At 35.3% G+C, this 22,582-nt stretch overlaps 1 protein-coding gene across 1 annotated transcript in view; it reads right to left on the reverse strand.

Annotated features, from left to right (window-relative positions):
- Positions 1-4,066, reverse strand: part of pde4d (phosphodiesterase 4D, cAMP-specific) — a 153,094-nt gene extending 149,028 nt beyond the window's left edge. Inside the window, exon 1 of the mRNA XM_056463861.1 lies at positions 3,793-4,066. Coding sequence (XP_056319836.1) covers positions 3,793-4,049 — 257 coding nt within the window. The 5' untranslated portion in view covers positions 4,050-4,066. The remainder of the gene's footprint in view (positions 1-3,792) is intronic.
- Between the last annotated feature and the right edge of the window lie 18,516 nt (positions 4,067-22,582).

The following is a 22,582-nucleotide window of genomic DNA, read 5'->3' on the forward strand; positions in this document are numbered from 1 at the left end:
ATAGATAGATAGATAGATAGATAGATAGATAGATAGATAGATAGATAGATAGATAGATAGATAGATAGATAGATAGATAGATAGATAGATAGATAGATAGATAGATGCTCTGTCAGTCTTCTTAAAAAGGTGTTTAACATCTAATATATTAAGCTATAATGTGGACATGAAAACCTGCTGGAAAATATAAATGACAAAGCTGGAGAGATCTGAGGCTGTCCTAGAGATCGAAGCGCAAACTACAAAACCTCAGGCTCCATTTCACTTGATTGATGGAATCATTTTTCTGTGCAGGAGTGAAAAAATGGCATTAGAAAAAGGCATCTGAATTCATCAGCTGTTGAGCAAAGTGATCTCCTATTTTACCATTCACACAAAACAGCTCCTGCACCTCTCAAATGTGGGCCAATTAATTGCATCAGAAAAACAGCAGGGATTTTTCCTCTTTTAGAAGGGTAACATTTACAAAGGGATCTCTTGAGACCAAAAAAAAAAAAAACCCAGATCCATCAATAATGCCAAGCCATCTTCTTCAATTGACAAAAATGAGGTAGCTCTGTACAACAGCAATGCCTAATTGCAAACGACAAGGGCATATTTCTTATTATCACCATGTACTGTACCTCTGACATGAGATTCTCTGTATTAATGCTATCACTGCAAATTAGGTCTGCAGATATAAGGCATATGCTTGAATTATGAGGGCACATGAACGAGCACCATCTACATCTAGAGCAGCTTTAATGAGCATCGAAGCTGACACCTTGATTATACCCCTCTGGTTTTGAATGATAATTTTCTCTGGAAAGCTGTCTCTAACCAAACAATCTGATAGACCTTGGATGAGTGCATCAATTTAGAGGCTTTCAAGAAGTATTTTTCTGCAGAAAAAAATCTTTTTTAGGCTATAGGGATCGATGCAGCCAATTGCAAAATCCGCAAGGTTGCATACAAGTGTGGTTTTACTTGCACTAAAGTTGGCATGAAATGAATCTTCACCCTGTTTACTAAACGCATGTTATTTACATTATTCATTAGTTCAAAAATAATGCCTTGACCCTGTCATGCTTAATTAAAATTGACCTTCCAGTGAAAATGACAGACGTATACCAGACTTCACTCATTTAATCTGCTTAAACCCTGCCCCCTTAAGCTCATGTTCATTTATTTTTGAGTGCAACACACACACACACACACACACATCTCAAAATCCATATACAACAACCAATGCCAGCATTTTTCGATAATCCGTTTCAAAATATGGAAAAAGAGATATGTCACAACTTCAACAGTAAATTTACACAGCAATAATGCAATGTGATTAAAATATTCACTTTTTCCAAGGCACTTATTCAAAAATAAATAGACAACATTTTCAAAACAACTTTGGTTGGCAGATCTATGAAAACAACTAATAATGCTGCATTACACATGCACTGTTAAAAATAAAACTTGATAAAAGTTAAAATTACTTTTTATTTTGGTTGGTTTGGCGAAAAATGTCTGTACAACTACATTTAACACGCTTACTTAACCTAACCCAAAATTTTTCTTCATTAAGTTAAAAAGATTGCAGGTTCCCCCCCCAAAAAAGCTTCTGCCAACTTGTTACTTTAAGATGAGTTAGGCCGAATCCCAATTCTACCCCTTATCCCTTCCCCTTATTGGTGTGCCAATTCTCTTTAGCTTGATGGCGTAGGGCTAAGGACAAGGGCTAGATACCCCTCGAAACAAGTTTTTTTCAGGACTACACTCAAAACCAAGGGGTAAGAAAATTTCCCAGAATACTCCTGCTACAGTGACAGCATGGCTGCAGATGGAAGTAAAGAGATGTTACAATTTTTTTTTACAAAAACAAAATGTTTCAATATATTCATAACTGCATTCTTGTTTTACCGTCACATAAAAAAACTCAAATAAAAACCGCTAAATTTCGCTATCTATAATGCATAATCATAACTCCTGCATAGCAGTCCCACAACAACTGTCACTCGATGACACTCAAACACCCAAACACCCTGTCAGAAAAGTGGCTGGGAATGGCCATTTTACAATGTCTGCTATAATGTTAATGTTGTTTTTGTGTGTTTACATAGATGAATATGGCCAGGGTGTTAATGCACAGTACAGTTAAGATCTTATTGCCACATTCTATCATTATGACAACATAATATATGCCGTCAGTGATTTCCTGAAGATAAATAACGCAACTAGAATCACTACAGCAGTCGTGAGCGTCTGATCTCATTTAAAGCAAGAGATCACGATGACATATCTGCACAAGACGTTTGGCCAGCGGATAAATTAAAATGGTCGTGCCCAACTGAGTCTGGTTTCTCTCAAGGTTTTTTTTCTTCACTTCGCCAATTAGTGAAGTTTTATTTTCCCTCTCAGCTGTCGCCACTGGCTTGAATGGTTTGGGATCTGTAGAGCTGCGCATCGTTGGATTTGCTCTTCAGTGTTTGGACTCTCAGTAGTGATTATTAAACCACACTGAACTGAGCTAAACTGAACTGAACTTAAACACTACAAACTGAACTGCACTGATCCAATTTTCTATGACCTTTAATGTGAAGCTGCTTTGACACAATCTACATTGTAAAAGCGCTATACAAATAAAGGTGAATTAAATTGAATTGAATTGAATTGAATATGATGACGTGTGCAGGTGTTGTAGTGCTATCCCATTTCCTAGGGGTAAATTTTGAAGCCCTTTCCCTTCCCGTTGGCCCTTGAAACAGAGTGTGAATGGGTAGGGGTACAAAAATAGAATTGGGATTGGGCCTTAATCTCAGACCTCCTCACTTGAAAAAAATAAAGGTTGCAGTATTTCTAACCCTAACAACAATGACAAAAATAATAGTAACACCAATAATAGCATTAATGTCATTATTATTAACAACAACAACAAAAAAAAATGACTGCAATAATGCTTACGTAATTTGAAATTATTATTCATTTCTAATTGATCTTTTTTATGGGGGGGGTTACAGCTGCAGAAAGACTTTTAATGTGAATTTTCATCTCACATTTACCTAGTTCGCTCTACAAAAGAAATGGATAAGTTCAAAACGTATACAGCGTTCTAAGTAAATACCATGAAAGTATTAAAGACTTCATGAGAATACCACTCGTCTGGCACATCTCTACTGTTTTAAATCAGAAACGGGGGGAGAAAAAGCTAGAGAACACCAATGAAATTGTTAAAAGCATTTCAGCAGTGGCTTGTGACAGTAATCCGGATGCCAAGAGGGTGGCAGGAAAGCAAGTGTGAAATTAAGATAGTGAAACACTGCAGAACGCAACGCAAAAAAAAAAAAAAAATCCTTCCTGAAGCTCAATAATCGGACACATTCAGCAACAAAAGAAACAATTAGTTACATCATTTCTGCTGGCAGGAAAATAGGGAGATACTGGAGGATGAAGTGCAATATCCAATTCTTCCCTCATCGCCCGCCTTTAGGGGGGTGGGGGGGAGAGCTTGAAAGAGCGTTTACGCAGGTATGATTTATTCAACAGCATTGCGAGAGCATCTGCCAGGTGTTACAGAAAGACCGGCAATATCAAAGGAGAACACGCACATTAATATTTGTTTAAAAAAAAAGCATGCCGGCGGGCTGAAAACGGCACTCAAAGTGACGCAGAAGCCAGCAGGTGACAAGTATGAAGCGGATGGAAACGACTCCGAAAGACACAACAAACAGAACCAAACTTCTCACGCATATCAATGAACATATGGACAAACACTCCCAACGAGCCAAGAAAACAAGCAAGCGGCAGGCAGCGTCCTACCATGTGTGAGCCACGGTGAAGCGCCTCTGCTTGTGGATGTTGTTGTTGAGAAGCATCCGTCGGAGGAGGCGCGGGGAGTTTCGTGGAGACAGCCGGGGGGAAATGGAGGAGGGTGAGCGGCGGTGCCCTCGGGGGCGCTCCTGCTGCAGGAGGTTCTCCCTTAGGATCTTCACCAAGTCCTCGTTCAGCCCTACATGCTTGGGCATGGGCGGCACTGCCAGCGTGTCCTGGTGGCCCACGGCCGCTTGCTGGGCCATCCTCACGCTTCAACCCGTCCTTCTCCTGCTGCTGGGGCAAAATCAAAAAAGCGTGCACTAATCCGCTGGCTAACTCCCCAGGGCAGGGGAGAGCAAGGGGGCGTGCGAGCAGACTCTGAGCCGGGTCGCTGCGAGCTGCTCGATGCGCATACGAGTGACTGGAATTAATCAGAGAAAGAGCGGGAGAGCAGAAGAGAGCGTGATCCTGACAGAACGACTGCTGAGCTGTGATGGTGTGCCTGTGAGTGAGAAGAGGAGCGAGTGAGAGAGAGAGAGAGAGAGAGAGAGGGAGGGAGGAGAGACAGAGCGAGCTGTCGATCTGCAGCGCTTCACTAACTGCTGACTGCAAGCCACCACTTTGCTAAAGAGCTGTTCAGATTGTGTGTGTGTCTGTGTGTGTTTGTGTATATATAAGATTCTGACAGTATGATAATCTTGGATAAAAATATCATGTTTTCACGGTATTGTGATTACTACTCTAAAATAAGTTCTTTTAAAATGTCTTGCTGGATAAAAAAACTACTTTTTTTCCTTATAAACACAATACTGCACTGTTAAGGTCTATACAGTGCTTAGTCAGTACTGAAGCCACATCTGGAGCTAATATAACAAAATAACTTACAATAATGATTCAAAACACAAATGTATATTTTAAGGGGAAATATTAAATTAAAAAAATTTAATTTCAAAAACTAAAAACATACAATTTTGTTGAAATGTTGTAGGTTGTAATTTTTTTTTTTTTATATTTTGCAAGAATTTAATTCTAAAGATGTTCGGTGACTAAAATGTTATTTTAATAAATGTATTTGTTTAATAAATCTGTTTTGTTCAAATGACCAATATATATTACCCATATTCACTGAGAAACAGATAAAAATATTCATTTTCAAAATGGGGTGTCCTCAATTACGCTGAGCACTGTAGCATGCTTGTCATACATGTAGGTGATAAGCGATTTGTTTTTCAAATGTTTGCTGAATTGTGAGCTGACTAGTAGCTTCTGATGTGGATGGTGCTTTGCTGCTGGAGATACAGTTGCCCTAAATAATCAAGTTGCTTTATTGGCATGACATTTACTACACCATTTTAAATATGTATAAGATATGTATATTATATTATATATTACAATCATCAAATTAACACAATATACAGTAAATAAGAAATAAATGGCAAAAAAATTGTATGTTTCAATTAACAATATTTGATTGTTAATTATTTTGACAGTCAAAGCTGTCTGGTGCCCCATTTAAAATGAATTATTTAGTTATTGTATTTATAAAATATTGATGCTGCTAATATATGTGATAAATCCAATTCTCACCACATTAATTGGTGCCCTCGTGTGAGGCTAAAATATCAATACCAAAATATTGATGTTAATACAGTATTTGTGATAAATTTAATTATCACTACATGTGTCTCATCCTCTATTTGATTTCTGTCACACTGTTTACATATTCTCTGTTCTTTAGGAGTCCAGGATTTTTGATCTCTGCCCTTTTCTTATTCTAGGTCATGATCACAGAGGCGATATTTAGAAAGAATTTTCTTTCAGTTGTTTTAATGATAAATAATCTGCCAACTGTGTAGTTCTGCTTAGGGCCGAATAACATTGACATTTAGTTTGGAGGTTGAAATCAGGTTTTAGTTTTTCATCATAATTATATTTGAATGTTTTGTCAATGGTCAGTTGGCATTTCCGTGTGGAGTTTGCATGTTCTCCCCGTGTTTGCGTGGGTTTTCTCTGGGTTCCCCGGTTTCCCACACAAGTCCAAACACATGCGGTATAGGTGAATTGGGTAAGCTAAATTGTCTGTAGTGTATATGTGTGAATGGTAGTGTATTAATGTTTCTCAGTGGTGGGTTGTAGGTGGAAGGGCATCCGCTGTGTAAAAACGTATGCTGGATAAGTTGGCGGTTCATTCCACTGTGGCATCCCCTGATTAATAATGGGACTACGCCAAAAAGAAAATGAATGTTTTATCAATGTGTTTGTGAAGGTTTTGTTAGGGTTTGGTTTGAGTTGTCTTTAGTAGTTCAGATATGAGTGTGTTTAGAAGATGTGACACTGTAGGTTTCTAAATAATTGTAGGCTTTAAATAATTAAATAAAATAGTTTTAGACAACATGTCAAAAAAAACTTTACAAAACATATAACTTAGAAATGGTATAACAGAAAATCTTACCAGTTTTAAAACCAACACTTTTCCAAACCTTGAAACAGGTTATAGTCCCATACCTAGTGTGTGTGTGTGTGTGTTTGTGTGTGTTTGAAATTGTATATATTAAGCAACCACTGCTTCTGAGAACTCCGTTTGTGTAATTTATGACAAGGAGTGTGTGCCCAGCAAGCATTTTTTGTTTTTAAAAGATGTCTAATAGATGTCTAATAGACATCTAAACGTAGTCGTCTTCGCTAAAACAAGGCTAAATTTGGGCTGACAGTGAAAATCTAATAAACGTCTAAAAATAGGTCAAACCTAGACTAATCATCAAATAAACAGAAATAATGACTACACATATAAAGTCTGTCTAATCTGTCTATTTGACGACTGGTCTAGTTTTGGGCTATTCTTAGATATCTATTAGATTTTTACTGACAGCCCAAGTTTAGCCTTGTTTTTGCAAAGCTGTCTATGTTTAGATGTCTATTAGACGTTTATTAAACACAAAAATGTTTGCTGGGTGTGTATGTGTGAAATTGTATATATCAAGCAACCACTGCTTCCGAGAACTACGTTTTTCTCCTCCTCTCCCTTTGTGTAATTTATGACATGGATATGTGTGTGTTGGTGTGCACGTGTGTGTCCAAAGAAAATAACGTGTGTATTTGCTTGTCCTTTGATCACTGAGCAGCTGCTCGAAATATGATTTTATTATGTAGACTTTGGGCTGCCAAACATGTCACTAGAATAAAAGCCTCAGCAAGTAAGGAGACACAATGATTAATGAATCCTGACAGCAGCCAGCTATAAATGTTGCTTGTGATCATCACAGCATGCTTATTTTAATAACACCAAGCCGTAGGAAAAAAAACATCTCTTTAATATCTCAGTCGTTTCTCATAATAAACAATCAAATAATAGGAAGCGCAAACAGAGACTTTGAAAGCAGTGGCTCACTTAAAAATGGAAGCTCTGTCATCGCTTACTCTAACGGTGATTCAAACCTGTAAGACTTTCTTTCTTCTGTGAAACATAAAAGATGCTATTTTTGGAAACGTCTGAGCGCTTCTCTCCAAGACAAAAATGTCAGTGGGCTTAAATGTTGTTTGCTTCCAGACGTTCGTAAAATTATCTTTTGTTTTTAGAAGAAGAAAGTCAAACAGCTTTGGAATGACACGAGGGTGAAGAAATGATGACAGAATTCCTATTTTTAGATTTCAATTTCCTCAATATTTCTCCAAACAACCCCAAGTCAAATGGGTCTCACACACACCGGATGACAATCGCTGAGCCACATCTTTAAAATTTGAAAACGTGCACTCACATGAGGTAGTTTATCAAGCAATTCAAAAAAGGAATACTTCATAAAATTGTGATTGTTTAGTATTTATGTCACCTGCTGTACATGATACAAGCTACATGACCATTCTTATGCATTTATTTTTAGAAACTGGAACATGATGCATGATTCAGCAGATGCTGCAAGAGACACTATCACATTACACAGCAAAAAAAACTGTCACATTTGTGAAACAAAATGTGTACTATAGCTTCCCAGAAACCACTGCTAAGCATAAGGGGCTTTCCCAGCCATTGATGCTTAGATTTCATGCTTACTCTTAATCTCATTTGATTCAATTTAAGGTTGCAAAATGTATGTGAACCCATCAACATTCACCATCACGAATTTGGGAATAAAAAATATTTTAGTCAAATAACATTGGTCAATTGAAATTAGGGCTGCATGATATTGGAAAAAAACTGACTTTGCAATATTTTGATTCACTGCGATGTCTATTGCGATAATAATGCAATTTTAGCCGATGACTTGAATAGCTTGGAAAGAATTTATCATTTAAGATCGACTGGGATGATTCTGTTGAGAAGCATATCTGCATAAAATATCATTTAAAAAATTATAAGCAAAGTTAAATACATCAGAGAAAAAGCTCTTTCTGATTCTGATTCTGAAAAGATGCAAACAAACAATGACTGCATTTACATGGACATTATTAATCAAATTATTTGATTAATCTGAATAAGACAATAATATGATTAAGGTGTTTATATGAGAAATGTTCCTTTCATGTTCCCGTTTTACATGTTATAGCACATAATTCGATTAATGTCATTGCATCACCGCGCTTTCCACATTTCCTCTGGAGTTTCATTTTTAACTTGTTGACTTTAACTGGCACTTTCACTTTCATTCAGGAACATTTCATGCATGCCCCCCCAAAACTCCCCCACCCCCCGAAAAATGAGATAATGAATGCAAATATAAACTGCTGGAAGAGTGTTGTTTCAATGGAATTTGATACCGCATGCTGTTTGGGGGAAAAATACTCCGCATTTCGCGATGCAGGTGTCTGTGGTCCTTCACTGACTCAGTAGATGCAGAGAATAGTGTGTAAGTAGTGACTAAAATTGATCGGCATACACGTCTTAATTCGATTTCTGTTTAGTTAGATTGTGACTTTAGTTGGATTAAGGTAATCAAAAATCGCTGTTTACATGGTAGACTCTTAATCAGAGTATTGTCTTAATCGTATTAAATTCGAATTATTGGTGTCCATGTAAACGTACCTATTGACTTTTGATTTTCTGGGAGTCAAAAAGCATTCAGAAGCAGAAATCGAATAATCACCATATAATAATAATAATAATAATAATAATAATAATAATAATAATAATAATAATAATAATAATAATAATAATAATAATAATAATAATAGCACTTTTCATCATTTTAATTGAGTAAATAATTATAAGATGTACAATTAGCCTTTAAGCCACAATCATTAAATTTATTGTGCCCAAATGGCTTAAATTTGCTTCAAATTCTTAGTCAGGTCTTAAAAACACAAGCAAATAATAAACTTTGACTCTAAGGTTAAAATTTGAAACTATGTTGTTAACTGTAATGTCTGGTCAACTATAATCCCAACTACATTGCAGATCCCTGCGGTGTGACTACTGCGGACTTGCACTTTGATGCTAAAATGATATATTGTGCAGCCCTAATTGAAATGGCATCATTTAGCAATATTTTTTATCAACAATTATAATATCACAACATTTTTGCACAAATATCTAATGGAATCCAGGCTTGCGAGAAAAAAAACTGCACATTTGCAACGACTGAGGACGCTGTTCAAAACCATACCACATCACAGCAGCACTCATAAAATTCTGTCAATTATATTTTATTCATCTTAAACCATTGTTAGCATACTAACTTCAACCTTGTGTTTGTCTTTATGTGGCTTAAATAAAGTTTCCAGCAATAATAATAAATCATGCTTTTTTTCTGTTTGTTCTGCTTTTCATACACCACATTTTCAAACTCATCGAAGCCATTTTGTTCATTATTAAAGTGAACTTTTGCATGTTTGGTGATTTATTGTTTTTGAGGTTCTGCCTTGAACTGAACAAAACACATACATTGATTAAAACCTATGAAATCCTAGACATCCTAAAAGTGGTGTTTTTCTTACGAAGTGTGATCGTCTTTAAACTCAGCACTGTGTTTAGATAGTAAGTCTGCAAGTGATTATGAAACTACTTCACATCACATTCATCCAAAATGAACTATGCTATTTAATTAATACGAACACTAACAACACCAAGGTCATGAGTTCGATTCCCAAGGAATGCAACAACTGATGAAATCTAATGTAACCTTCGACGCAACGTACTGTAAGTCTTTTTTTTTTTGCATCTTTGAAATGTAAATTTCTTCTCAGGAGCAACATCTGAGATAAAGTTCATACATTATCATAACTAATAACATGATCTAGAAGAACTAGAAAGATTACCCCTGAGCAAAAGTATAATAATAGCATCTCTGCATAATCTCTTTACCATCTACTGCTGCTGTTTTAGAGTGCAAATGCAAATCCAAATCTCCTGTTTATAGTATATGCCTACTTATATGCTCTCCTATTCACAGTAATTGCCTATTTCCCAAACACAGAATCTCATTTTAATTCACCAAATATAACCATCAAAATAAATACAACATTATCTGTAACAAATGAGGTCAACAGCCCTTTTCTTCTGGTCTGTTTCACCTATCTTCACCTGAGCATGTGATACCACAATAAACTCCAGTCATTTTAATAGATGCTAAGCGATTCTAACAGGGTGAATCCTCAATAAACAAACTTTGAGTTACGATATATTTCTTGCTCGAAGGCACAAAATTAATTCAATGGGGGGTTCAAACTGTTTTAGTTAATAGCCCATATCTTTAATCACTCTAACACAACACACCACCCCCTGTTGACTGCAACAGACTGCCATTTGTCAAAAAAAAAAATCTATCACTAGCAGATAACAAGTCTATCCGGGACTTCGGGACAACCCTCTGGGCTATTTTGTGAAGAGATGCATTTAGCATGTTATGTTTCATTAGTTCACATCTGTCAGTCTGTGTGCACACTGTCGGCTTGCCAGCTGTTTTGAGAGAAAGATGTATTCCCTTTTATTCAGTTTGAAGTATGTTGTTTAAAAGCAACAAACAATCTATTAATAAAAAATAAATAAACGTAGCTTAGACCTTCAACAGACCATCTAAAAATGGACCTTCGTGGAGATTTTCACAAAATGAAAGTAGGACAGTAGGACCGGAGGGTTACACGTGGAGGTTCGTCCGGAATGTGAGTAAGGTTTAGGGAGGTGAGTGTAACGAAGGCCAGCTAGCGATGTGGTATGCTGGTAAACCTCACTCCTCTGACCTCTAAAGGTGCTCTAGCGACGGACGCTAAAGGCCATGGTTTTTAGCCTTCTTGTTACAGCAACCAACTCCAATACAAAGAATCGCCAGTTCAATTCCAGTTCAGACCGGGTTGGGTGCAGTAGGACTGGAGAGTTACACTAGTAAAAAAAAATGTCAAAAAGATCCATTTAAAAATTGTGTCAAATTTAGAAAGATTTTTTAATGGAAAACCACTAAATTACATATTTTAACATATGAAGACCCTTCCTTCCAACAAATTAAGAAGACTAAAGCTTCATGCCATTCAAATTTTTTATAGTATTATAGTTTTATAATTATATTTTTTCTTTCTGTTTTATTAACAGGTTTTGCCAATACAAATGTATTTCATTTATTATATATTTACTTGTTACAAATTCTTGCTGCTCTGTATATTAAACACACTGCTAATATTGTTCCTTATGTGGTTGTTTGGTTATTTATTATTTATTTAATTAGTTTCCTTTTCATTCACAAATTTGTAATAGTGTGGTAATAGTGAGAATTGGTACCTAAATTGGTACCGAATGTTTTCATTTAGATTGATTGTGGTGATTCGGTAGAAGAGTAAATAATGCAAAAAATGCAATAAAATTACAAGCACAGATAAATGCAATAAAGAAACAATAAAAGTGAAATGACCAGTGCGTGCTTTACGGTTTTGTAAATGTAAAAATTACACTGCAAAGTCAATATTGTATGAATAATTCAATTTAATTATTCTTTATTAAACTTCCAATTTGTAATTTTTTTTTGTGCCAGATTACTCTAATCTCTCTCATGCCCTAAAATTTCACTTCATTGTAGATAAACTCCGCAGTGACTCCACAAATCTCATATTCTAAAATGTGACCCATGCTCAACTATTGTCTCAACTCAAAATTGCATATCGCATACATTGTGATATCGATGCTGAAACAATATAATGTGCAGCCCTAGGAAATGCATCTAGAGAATCAAAAACATCACATTGTAATGATGATTTCTAGAAGAGTAATATAATGTTGAGAATTTATTTGGAATCACATGAGACTGAGTAAAACACCACAAAAAATACTAAATAACATCAACTGAATACATATATATATATCATAACCCAAAGCCAACAAGATGTTGACAGGTCTTAATCACGCATTACTCACTCATTGTACAGTACATAAAAAGGCAACAGGACATGCTCAAAGCACTGCAGCAATCTGAGTTTAAGTGAGCAAGTGTGCACTTAAGAACAGCCTTCACGAATTCACCTCCGTGTTCAGGAAGCATGACCTCAGCGAACATTTCAAATTGCACTTCACTTCCCTACGAGTGACTAACCATGTCTGCACCGCAGGGAAACATCTTACCTGTAAGATCAGAGAGAATCAGCACACCATCCAGGAAGAGACAAAAATAGCTTAATGGACTGGAAGCTTGGTGAGTGCACAGAAAACCTGCAATTTGGTGGAAATATGAGCAGAACCAAAGAAAAGCGATGTGCAGGTGTATCATTGGTGATGTGCCCTCCCTACGGTTACAACAATGAAAGTCAGACTTTCGAGATATAAACTCTGATTTGTTGATTTCTATTTTCAAGTTTCCCAAATTCCGAGGCCGTCTTGTAGTCACACTGCACTTTTCGCCCCATAGACTTCCATTCAAACTCATGTGAATGCAGCAGACTGGAAACGCAAACTTGTCACAGAAATCGCAGCACATGACTGTGTAACACCAATTGAAAATCAAAACATGACCTATCTGTATGTAAATGTAAAAGTATGGACCAATCGCTAGCTTTTTTAAATGTCTAATCATCTTGCACCCCTTTTCGCAGAGCCGTACGATAGAATTTCACATGCTCAAATTGTAGTGTTACCGCAGAATATGTTTTAGAAATGTTTATTTATTGTTAGTTATTTTTTAACTCTCAATACTGACTTTGTCCTACAATTCCAACTTTATTTCTTAGTTCATCTCATACTGAGTTCTGTTCATCTCACAATTACAAAGAACAGGTATAACGAAGCTGGACAACGAAGCTGAGGATCCATGTGCAGTACTTGATTCAACAGAGAATGCTCAGGCAGGCAATGGTCAACACAGGAGCAAAGCAGGAGCATGCAGGTTATCCAAAAGAGAAGTCAGGGTCACAAGCAAAGAGATCAGTTCAGGCAGCAAACAACATAAAACAATTAAGGCGAGGGTCCAAAAACAGGGCAAGGCAAAACAATGGAATGCTTCGAAATGTTACAGGGTATAAACCAAACAAGACTCAGCAATGTGAGTGTCAATCTGAGAAGTTTAAATAGTCTGACTGATCAGTCCTTGAGCAGTTCCCAGCTGTGTGTGTTTAATCAATGGTGAACTGGAACAGGTGTGTATGTGTGGTGCCTGAAGAGAGTTGTAGTTCATATGGTGGCAGAATTCTAGTCCAGGTGATAATGCATGTTTTCTACCAATCTGCAAAGCCTAAGTTGCTAGTGATCGTGACACCAGGTTTACCAAATTAGAAGTTTACATCTTTCTTGTTCCCTAGAATTATGGGTCTGCATCTTGCAATTTTTACTTTTTTTAGTCAGAATTTACTAAAAAGTTTACCAAAATTAAAGATTACATCTCGCAATTCTGAGTTTACATACTAGACAAGATTGTAAGTGGATAAAAGTTGTCTTCAGACAAAAACTGGTATTGTTCAATACATATTTAAGTTTTAGGACAGCTTTGATGAACGTTTTTGATCCACTTCAAATGTTAACTAGTGTATCTCTCAATTCTTTAACTTTTTCTTAAAGATTACAATTTTCTACAAGTTTACATTTCGCAATCCTGACTTTTTGTCACTACATTACCAGAACTGCAAACATTTTTTTATTATTTAAAAAAAATAAATACATTTTCATTCGTTTTATTTTGTATTTTGGCAATTGTACGTTTAAATCTTCCAACTGAGTGCTTTTCTCAGAAATGCTACCGTAAGTTACTTCTTTCAATAAAATGTCAGTCAATTCTGACTTGGAATTCAGACTTTATTTTTCAAAAAAATAGATTAAAACAGTTCAGTCCTATCATAAATTTAAATGATTTTTAAAAAGATTAAATTGTCACAAAAGCACAGAGTGTATATATAGCAAAATACTCCAGGACACATATATTAGCATAGTGTAAAAAGGCACAATTAAACTGTCTAGTTTCAACAGACATATCAATATCTTTAAATAGAGCCTCTGTGGAGATACTACACATGGCTGGAAGCATTGTTCATATTTAATCGATTCTTTTTCTTGTTAAAAATGATTAACATGAACTTAGATCAGTGGATCAGTAATATAAGTTGCACTCCAATTAAATCTCCTGATATCATGAGACAGCATCTGTCTCAGGGTGACCAAGTTATTAAAGTGTGTGCTTGACTGAGGATGTGCTTGTGAGGTGTTGGTCTCTGGCCTCAGCACGCCCGTCTGGAAAGTGCCTCTGGATTTCAGCTCATTACTTCAAGGACACAGAACACAGATGCTCGCCAGCGCTGGTTCTCGTCTGTCAATCTCACATCTAGCACGCACCCATCATTATTCATGGGCGATTCTCATTGCTGCTGTTTACAAGCAAATTGGCACATGAACAGATATATATTTTTGATTGATCATGGGCTGATCTATAAACAGAGATTTAAACAACCCAGGCTCATTCTGGAAACGTATCACTACATACATTTCTGGAAAGTGTTGAATACATCCCAGAGGGTACGTTTTTTTGCAGTTTTTGTTTTTGCGAATCCACCAGAGGCCACTGTGTATGCTTTATGAGATCTCAAATTTCTCTTGCGAGTGCCATTCATGCCTGCTGTTCTCACAAAAATCCATCAGAGGGCGCTGTTGACTGACTGACTGACTGACTGATCAACTGACCCACCGTCCTTCTTCCCTAAATCCAACTAATAGTGTTTTCAAAAGCACTGATTGACCCACTCACTCACTACCCTTAACTCAACGACAGTGTTTTGAAAAACAATCCAGAAAAAGAAAAGTCCTCGCTTGATTTCCACCAATTTTTAGATTTTACCACATTCTCACCCTGTTATTTACCCCTCACCCTATTTTTTGGCTTCTGTTTTTGTCTTACCCACTTGCCGTGTTGGCGAACTACCTGGACAAACTGGTAACTGCAGGAAAGCTGTCTATACGGAGGTAAGCGGTCAGCTGGTAAGCACGAAAAGGAATGGCATCATACTGCCCTGTAGCGTTCATTTTAAAGATGAAATGATGCCAAACGTAATTCTGGCTACATAATTCACGATCTCCAGAAATGTGTATAGGAGGGCATTTTCAGAATGAGCCTATGTTGGATTTTAAAGTAGAGAAAACCAGTAATCATGATTAACATATATAAGACTACAAACATTAGCTTTGGCACTCATAAAACAGCAGGAATAAAAGCTATGGGTGAAATGATATTCGAACTGAACCGAAAAAAAAATATATATATATATGGTATGCCTCCTAAGAAGTGTTAAAATCATGATATTCTTATAGCTAATCGAGGGACAGCAGCTATTTATGCCATTATTAATCAAAAAGCATACGCATACACACACAAAAGATTTATATACATAGATACTGTACTTGTATTTTGAAACATTCCAAATGTACTGCACACATGCAGGGTTCCACACAATTCATTCATGTTGTGCCAACACAAATCGATTAAGTTAACCTAACAAATTTAAGTGGATTGAAAATAAAACAATTAAGTTGTCCCAAAAAATCTCAAGAATTGTGTTGTTTCAGGTACTTTTAAATAAATAGTTAGACCAAGCAGCAAAAATCTTTTTTTTTTAATGTATGGTAGCAGTAGAGTAATGAGTTAGTAGAGAGTATGGTAGAGTTTATTTCTGACTATGCATCTGTGGGGATATTTTATTTTCGAATGAACACACTCGGATCAGCTGACAGCACTAAACAGAAACATGTGAAGCCAGTGTATAAAGTTAATAAAGTTTTTAAGTTTATTTATTGCTGTCAAGTCAAGTCCTGCCCCCTTAGCAAACTGAACTGAACCAAACCGAACATATCGTGGTCCAAACCAAACTGTGGCATTGGTGTATCATTACACCCCTAATAAAAGCCTTTCTTTGGTTCGTGTGGGATATTACTGTATATATCTGCGCTGGAATTTAATATATTAAACAAAAATCATCTAAACAGAAAAGTCCCTCTAAAGCATCTAATTAGATAATGATGGTCAGATATATTCATACTGTAGATGCCTTCATGAAACCTCAAACAACAATATTTAGGATTTTCTTCCAGTATTCCAGCTGGCCAGTTTTTCAAATGCATTCTCTGATGAAACAAACAAACATCATGCTGACTTTCTGAAACCTAAAAAACTCCAGGCAATCGACTAATCATGAGTATTAATGAAAACCATCCAAATCAAAAAACACACAGGCTCAATGGAAATTTTATACATTTTATTGATAAAACTTTTGCAGAATGTAAAATACATAGCTCAATGTAAGATTCAATCCATGTTTCATATGACAAACCCCTAGGGTGCTGTCTACATTTATGCAAATCTGAAATATGTTTGGGTATGTTTTGTTGTATGTTTCAGATATGTACAGTAGTGTTCATTCTGCCTAGAAACTGCAGTCAATCATATGTTTCAATACATTTGCTAGGCTCATATTTCCAATGAGCCTGTGTTGCATCTGTCCAGTCTTTTGTATGTCACAGTCAAAATTAAAAACAAGATTTTTTTTTGATGATTTAATTATTTTTTAAATAGTTTTAATGAATAACTTACAAAATTTTGCCATATTATTTCTTAAAACAAGATAATAATTTAAGAATTTTTAGATATTTGGACTAGAAACAAGACAACTAATCTGAGTAGGGTTCGGTACTGTTACTGGAACCTCAGTGCCTCATTTCAGTGCCACTGTTGCTGTGACAAAGATGTAAGAAGCATCAAGGGGTACAGCAAAGGCACACATAGGTGCGCGTTGTGTCACACCATCGCTAAACATTTAATTCTAAAACACTTTGAGAGATACGGACACTGTTGGCGATGTCAGGCATTGTTCTTGTTGCTTTAGGGAACGCACACGCAGTACAGCACATCCGGTGAGCGACTCCCTTCAAATTCATCAACACACATGATCGCGTTCATCAAATTTGCTTAAACTAAGTGTTGTAAAGTATGGCTATATTTTCAAAGCAAGAATTCTGATGCAGCAATGTGAAGCAGATGCTTTACAAAAGTTGCGATTTTCATGACAGCCTTTCCACAGGTTAGTAGTAAGCTAATGTAATGTTAATTTCATAATACAAATCTTAAATTCACGCTAACAAACAAATGATCAAAACATATATATATATATATATATATATATATATATATATATATATATATATACACATGCAATTCAATACAAATATATAATATTAATTGATGTATACTTTAATTATATTATTCAATTAAAATGATTAAATATAATTTTTTTTGTCAAATAAAAGACATTTCTAGAGTCATCCACCATAATTTTGTGGCTCAAAAGTATCAGTTCAGGCACTGTTTTGGCACCGGTACCGTTTTAAAAGTATTGATTTAGCACTGGGATCGAAATAACCCCAAACGATATCAAACCTTAAATCTAAGAAAAGCATTTTTGCAGTGTATTTGTTACAGTGTATATGCAGGAATCCTAGAGGTAATTTCAATACCTTCTCAGAATATTTTAAGACCTCATCGCCACTTCAAGTTCTAATCAGTATCAAACCTTTAACTTAATAAACAGTTATTAATAAACAGTTGAACAATTCATTCATTTTCTTTTCGGCTTTGTCCCTTTACTAATCAGGGGTCACCACAGCGGAATGAACCGTCAACTTATCGAGCACACTTTTAACGCAGCGGATGCCCTTCCAGCCGCAACCCAACACTGGGAAACAACCATACACTCTTGCTTTCACACACATCCACTACAGGCAATTTAGCTTATTCCATTAACCTATACCACATGTCTTTGGACTGAGGGGGAAACCGGAGCACCCGGAGGAAACCCACACAAACACAGGGAGTTGTTAATAAACAGTTGTAGTTAAATAAATCAATGGAGCACAACTATGAATGTGGAGAGTGTCACAAATTACGTGAAAATTACTTAACATCACCTGGACGGAGGAGCTTGGCTGGACGCACCCCAGCCTAAACTAATCGAGCACAACGTTGTTAATATTAGGAGGAAAATACATATATTTATTTTTTGAACGCTTGAACAAAAATTAAGACCTCGTAAAAACGCAATTAAGACTTTTTAATACCTTTTAAGGGCCTTAATTTTCTCATAATTGATTTATCAAAGATCCTGCGGACACCCTGTGTTAAATTTGTTAAAGCTAGTTTTCTCCCTTGTTTTTCTGTGATAACATTCCTTTTACACACTTTATAGTACAATAATTATTGCAATTCAGTTTGTGTGCAAATGGTTTGAATTAAAGCAAACAAACAAAAATATTCATGTTTCAAATTCTGGCGAATCAAATTGCTGCATCTCTAGTGTGATCAAAACAATACAAAATGTCAGATTTGTTCAAAAATGTCACAGTGCACTCATAACTTGAGATATATGATAGGATTTTATGATTTTAACCACTGATTTGCTACCTGTTCTCTATTGTTTCAGACAGTCAGCATGCGCATTTGGCATCAGGCCACCTTAGTGTGTGCTTGTTCTTTAGGTTGTGTTACAGTGACTGGTTGAACACTGCATTGTGTGTTCACTTCCCCTCCCCACATCTCCCTGCATGACGTCTATGTGTGTTTCTCCACTGTTACCCTTGGCAACATGGATGGAGAGAGACAAGTGTGTGTGTGTGCATGTGTGTGTGTCTGTGTGTGTGTGGTAAGAATTGACTCAGAGCTAGAGATTTACCGAAGGAATGAAAGGAGACTAATCCGCAGAATGCAGCTCCAAACCCAGTGCTGGTGATGATGTTGCGTGCATGAACGCCTCATGCAAACACACTCTGAGCGAATCTCACAGAAAAAGACAGGAATGTGAAAGATGTCAAGGTCAAGCTTCTTTTTTTTCATTATGACATTTTCATTTAATTAAGTGTAAATCTGCCTCAAATTCTCATTACCGTTCAGCAAATTTTGATTCCTGCTGTGACTGAGGATGATGGTAACTATGGTAATGTTACAATTAAAAATGTTTATATATATATATATATATATATATATATATATATATATATATATATATATATATATATATATATATACATAAAAGTATGTTTTAAAGTTGAATATATATATATATATATATATATATATATATATATATATATATATATATATATATATATATATATATATATATATATATATATATATATATACAAAATTTTTATTATTATTATTATAGTAAGAAAAATACCAAATTATTATTATTATTATAGTAAGAAAAATACCAACTCTAATAATAATAATAAATAAAATAATTATTATGTTTGAAAATATTTACAATTATTAATGTTAATAAATTGTAAAACAAAATACTAAAGTATAAATGATAAATTAACCAATATAATATTTAAATAACAATAACAATAATAATAATATTATTATTATTATGCTTGAAAATATTTACAATTATTAAGGTTAAAAATTTAAAAACAAAATACTAAAGTATAAATTATAAATTAACCAATATAATATTTAAATAATAATAATAAAAGTAATAATAATAATAAATAAATTAAATAATAATTATTATGTTTGAAAATATTTGCAATTACTAAAATGTTAATAAATTGTAAAAGAAAATACTAAAGTACTAATTATTACCAATAAAATATTTAAATAACCATATTAATAATAATAATAATAATAATAATAATAATAATTACATTATTAATAACAACAACAATAATAATAATAGCAAAAACAATAACAACAACAAAAACTACATTAATAATAATAATAATAATAATAATAATAATTACATTATTAATAACAACAACAATAATAATAATAGCAAAAACAATAACAACAACAAAAACAACATTAATAATAATAATAATAATAATAATAATAATAATAATAATAGTAATAATAATAATAATAATTTCCTTAAATGAAATGAGGTTCTACTACTAATTGGCACTCCTACCAATGTTAACCAGTGTAATGATTTTAAACTCTTTGTCAATAATCTCTAACCTTGGGGTCCTTTTTTGAGCAGCTCAGTTTTAACTCACACTTCAACAATGGTGGTACGTGAGCTGTCACTGGGGTGGTACCTTTTCAAAAGGTACACGTTTGTACTTAAAGGGTCCATATTGGTACCTCAAAACTACCTAAAAATTTGAAGAGGAACACTTTTGTACTTTTTAGGTATACCCGTGAGGTATTAATATGGACCTTTAGGTACAAATTTCTACCTTTTGAAAAGGTACCACCCCAGTGACAGCTTGCGTACCTTTATTTCTGAGAGTGCACACACTTCCTCGCACCGCCATATCACCCCTGTACTTCAGCAACTTCACTGGCTTCCTGTTAAGTCACCTATTGATTTTAAACCTCAGCTGGGTCAGCTGGCATTTTTTTTTGTGAAGTTTGCATGTTCTCCCCGTGTTTGCATGGGTTTCCTCCGAGTGCTCCGGTTACCCCCACATGTCCAAAGACATGCGCTTTAGGTGAATTGGGTGAGCTAATTTGTCCATAGTGTATGTATGTGAATATGAGTGTATGGGTGTTTCCTAGTGGGTTGCAGCTGGAAGGGCATCCGCTGCGTAAAACATATGCTGGATAAGTTGGCGGCTCATTCCACTGTAGCGACCCCTGATTAATAAAGGGACCAAGCCGAAAAGAAAATGAAAGAATGAATGAATAATTCCTGATTTTATCTGTATTAGTAGTAATAATAGTCTACTATTATAGTACTAGTAGTTAAATGAAACAATATTATAATAATATAATAAAGATAATATAATATTTTAATTAATATATTATTAAAATTATTGTTTTTATCACTGATATTTTATTTGTAGTTACAATTATTTTTTAAGCATTAACACATTAAGATAACATCTTTTACGCTGCCTGTTGTGTGACAGAAATTATACTGATGAAGCTATTTTTAATTTTTTATATTAAATTAAACATTACATTACAATAATTTTTAAAAAAGCTACATATTCTCAAATCTCCCAATTAAAGTGTTTTATTGAAGCTTAGAGCATCTCTTTATTTTTGTCTTCAAATCTAATTAAATCACTATTGGGAATTTACAACTTACATAATCATAATTAATACCTCCCCATACATTATGTAATGAAAAATTTGCTCAATACTCACCAAAAAAAAAACACCAAACCGCTTTAATTTTTTATCTTTGAGGTGAAACATAACTTAAAGGCATTTTCTGATACTCATCCCTCAAGAGCCAACCATGCCAACCTCAATCCTCCAAGACACAGACTGAACTCAAAATGCATAGTCAGTCACGAATATACTGTACCGAACATCCATAAATGCAAAGCGTCGGTCTCTTTGTGTGAGAGCTGATGAGGCGGCGCGACCTCTACAGCCATTTAGCAGTTCATTGGCACAGACAGACTAACTGCCTTCCAGCTGATAAGGGAAAGTCAGTGCCAGAGCACTTTGTGTGAATCATAGCGGTGGCACCCTTCAAACACTGCTGAACAAAAAGACCCTTATAAAGTGTGACATGCTGAGCGAACGCTGCAATAAACCACGTCCTCAAACAAGTTCAATCAAAAGTGAAGGAGTGACATATTGTCACGCATTGTGATTGTACCCGTGTTGCAGTGAGGTTTGTCAAGGTGTAAATAAAAATGGACTAAAATTAGACTGCTGCAAAGCATTTCAATGGAATAATTGAGTAAAACAAAGTAACCTGTCCACTTAGAAACAAAGAGAATAAAGTAACCCCAAGAAGAGTCTATTAATGGAAACAGTTCTACTTCTGTTTAGTCATTGTTTAAACAGGGCTCGAAATTGTGATCATTTTGGTCACATATGTGCCCAAAATTTTATCTATGCGACCTTAAAATATATTTGGAAGCATTTGTGTGAGCACAGACATTCTGGCAGAATGCATCTTTGCATCTGAAACGCGAAACGCAGTGCTCAGGAATAGTTTAAATCAGTTATCACGTGAAATTGCTGCAATAAACAAAGCCCGCAATGCTTGCCCCGTTTTCAAGCTCATCTGATTGGCCCACTGCTCTAGAACTGAACGTGAATGGATTGGGTAATATCAGCTGTCAATCACTTAGTCAATGCCTTCTGCCTTCAGATGACAGGGAGCTATAACCGTGAAAATGTTAAGCGCTGAAGATGAGAATGAAAACAACACTGACAATTAACATTAGAAACCACCTAAAGTTACAAATAATGGCAGGTCTGATTAGTGATCATGTGGTGAATGTTAATCCAACATCTACACCAGGGGTCACCAAACTTGTTCCTGGAGGGCCGGTGTCCTGCAGATTTTAGCTCCAACCCTAATCAAACACACCTGAATGAGCTAATCAAGGTCTTACTATGTATACTTGAAACACCCAGCCAGGTGTGTTGAGGCAAGTTGGAGCTAA

Source organism: Danio aesculapii, chromosome 8 (assembly GCF_903798145.1).
Source record: "Danio aesculapii chromosome 8, fDanAes4.1, whole genome shotgun sequence".
NCBI lineage: Eukaryota > Metazoa > Chordata > Actinopteri > Cypriniformes > Danionidae > Danio > Danio aesculapii.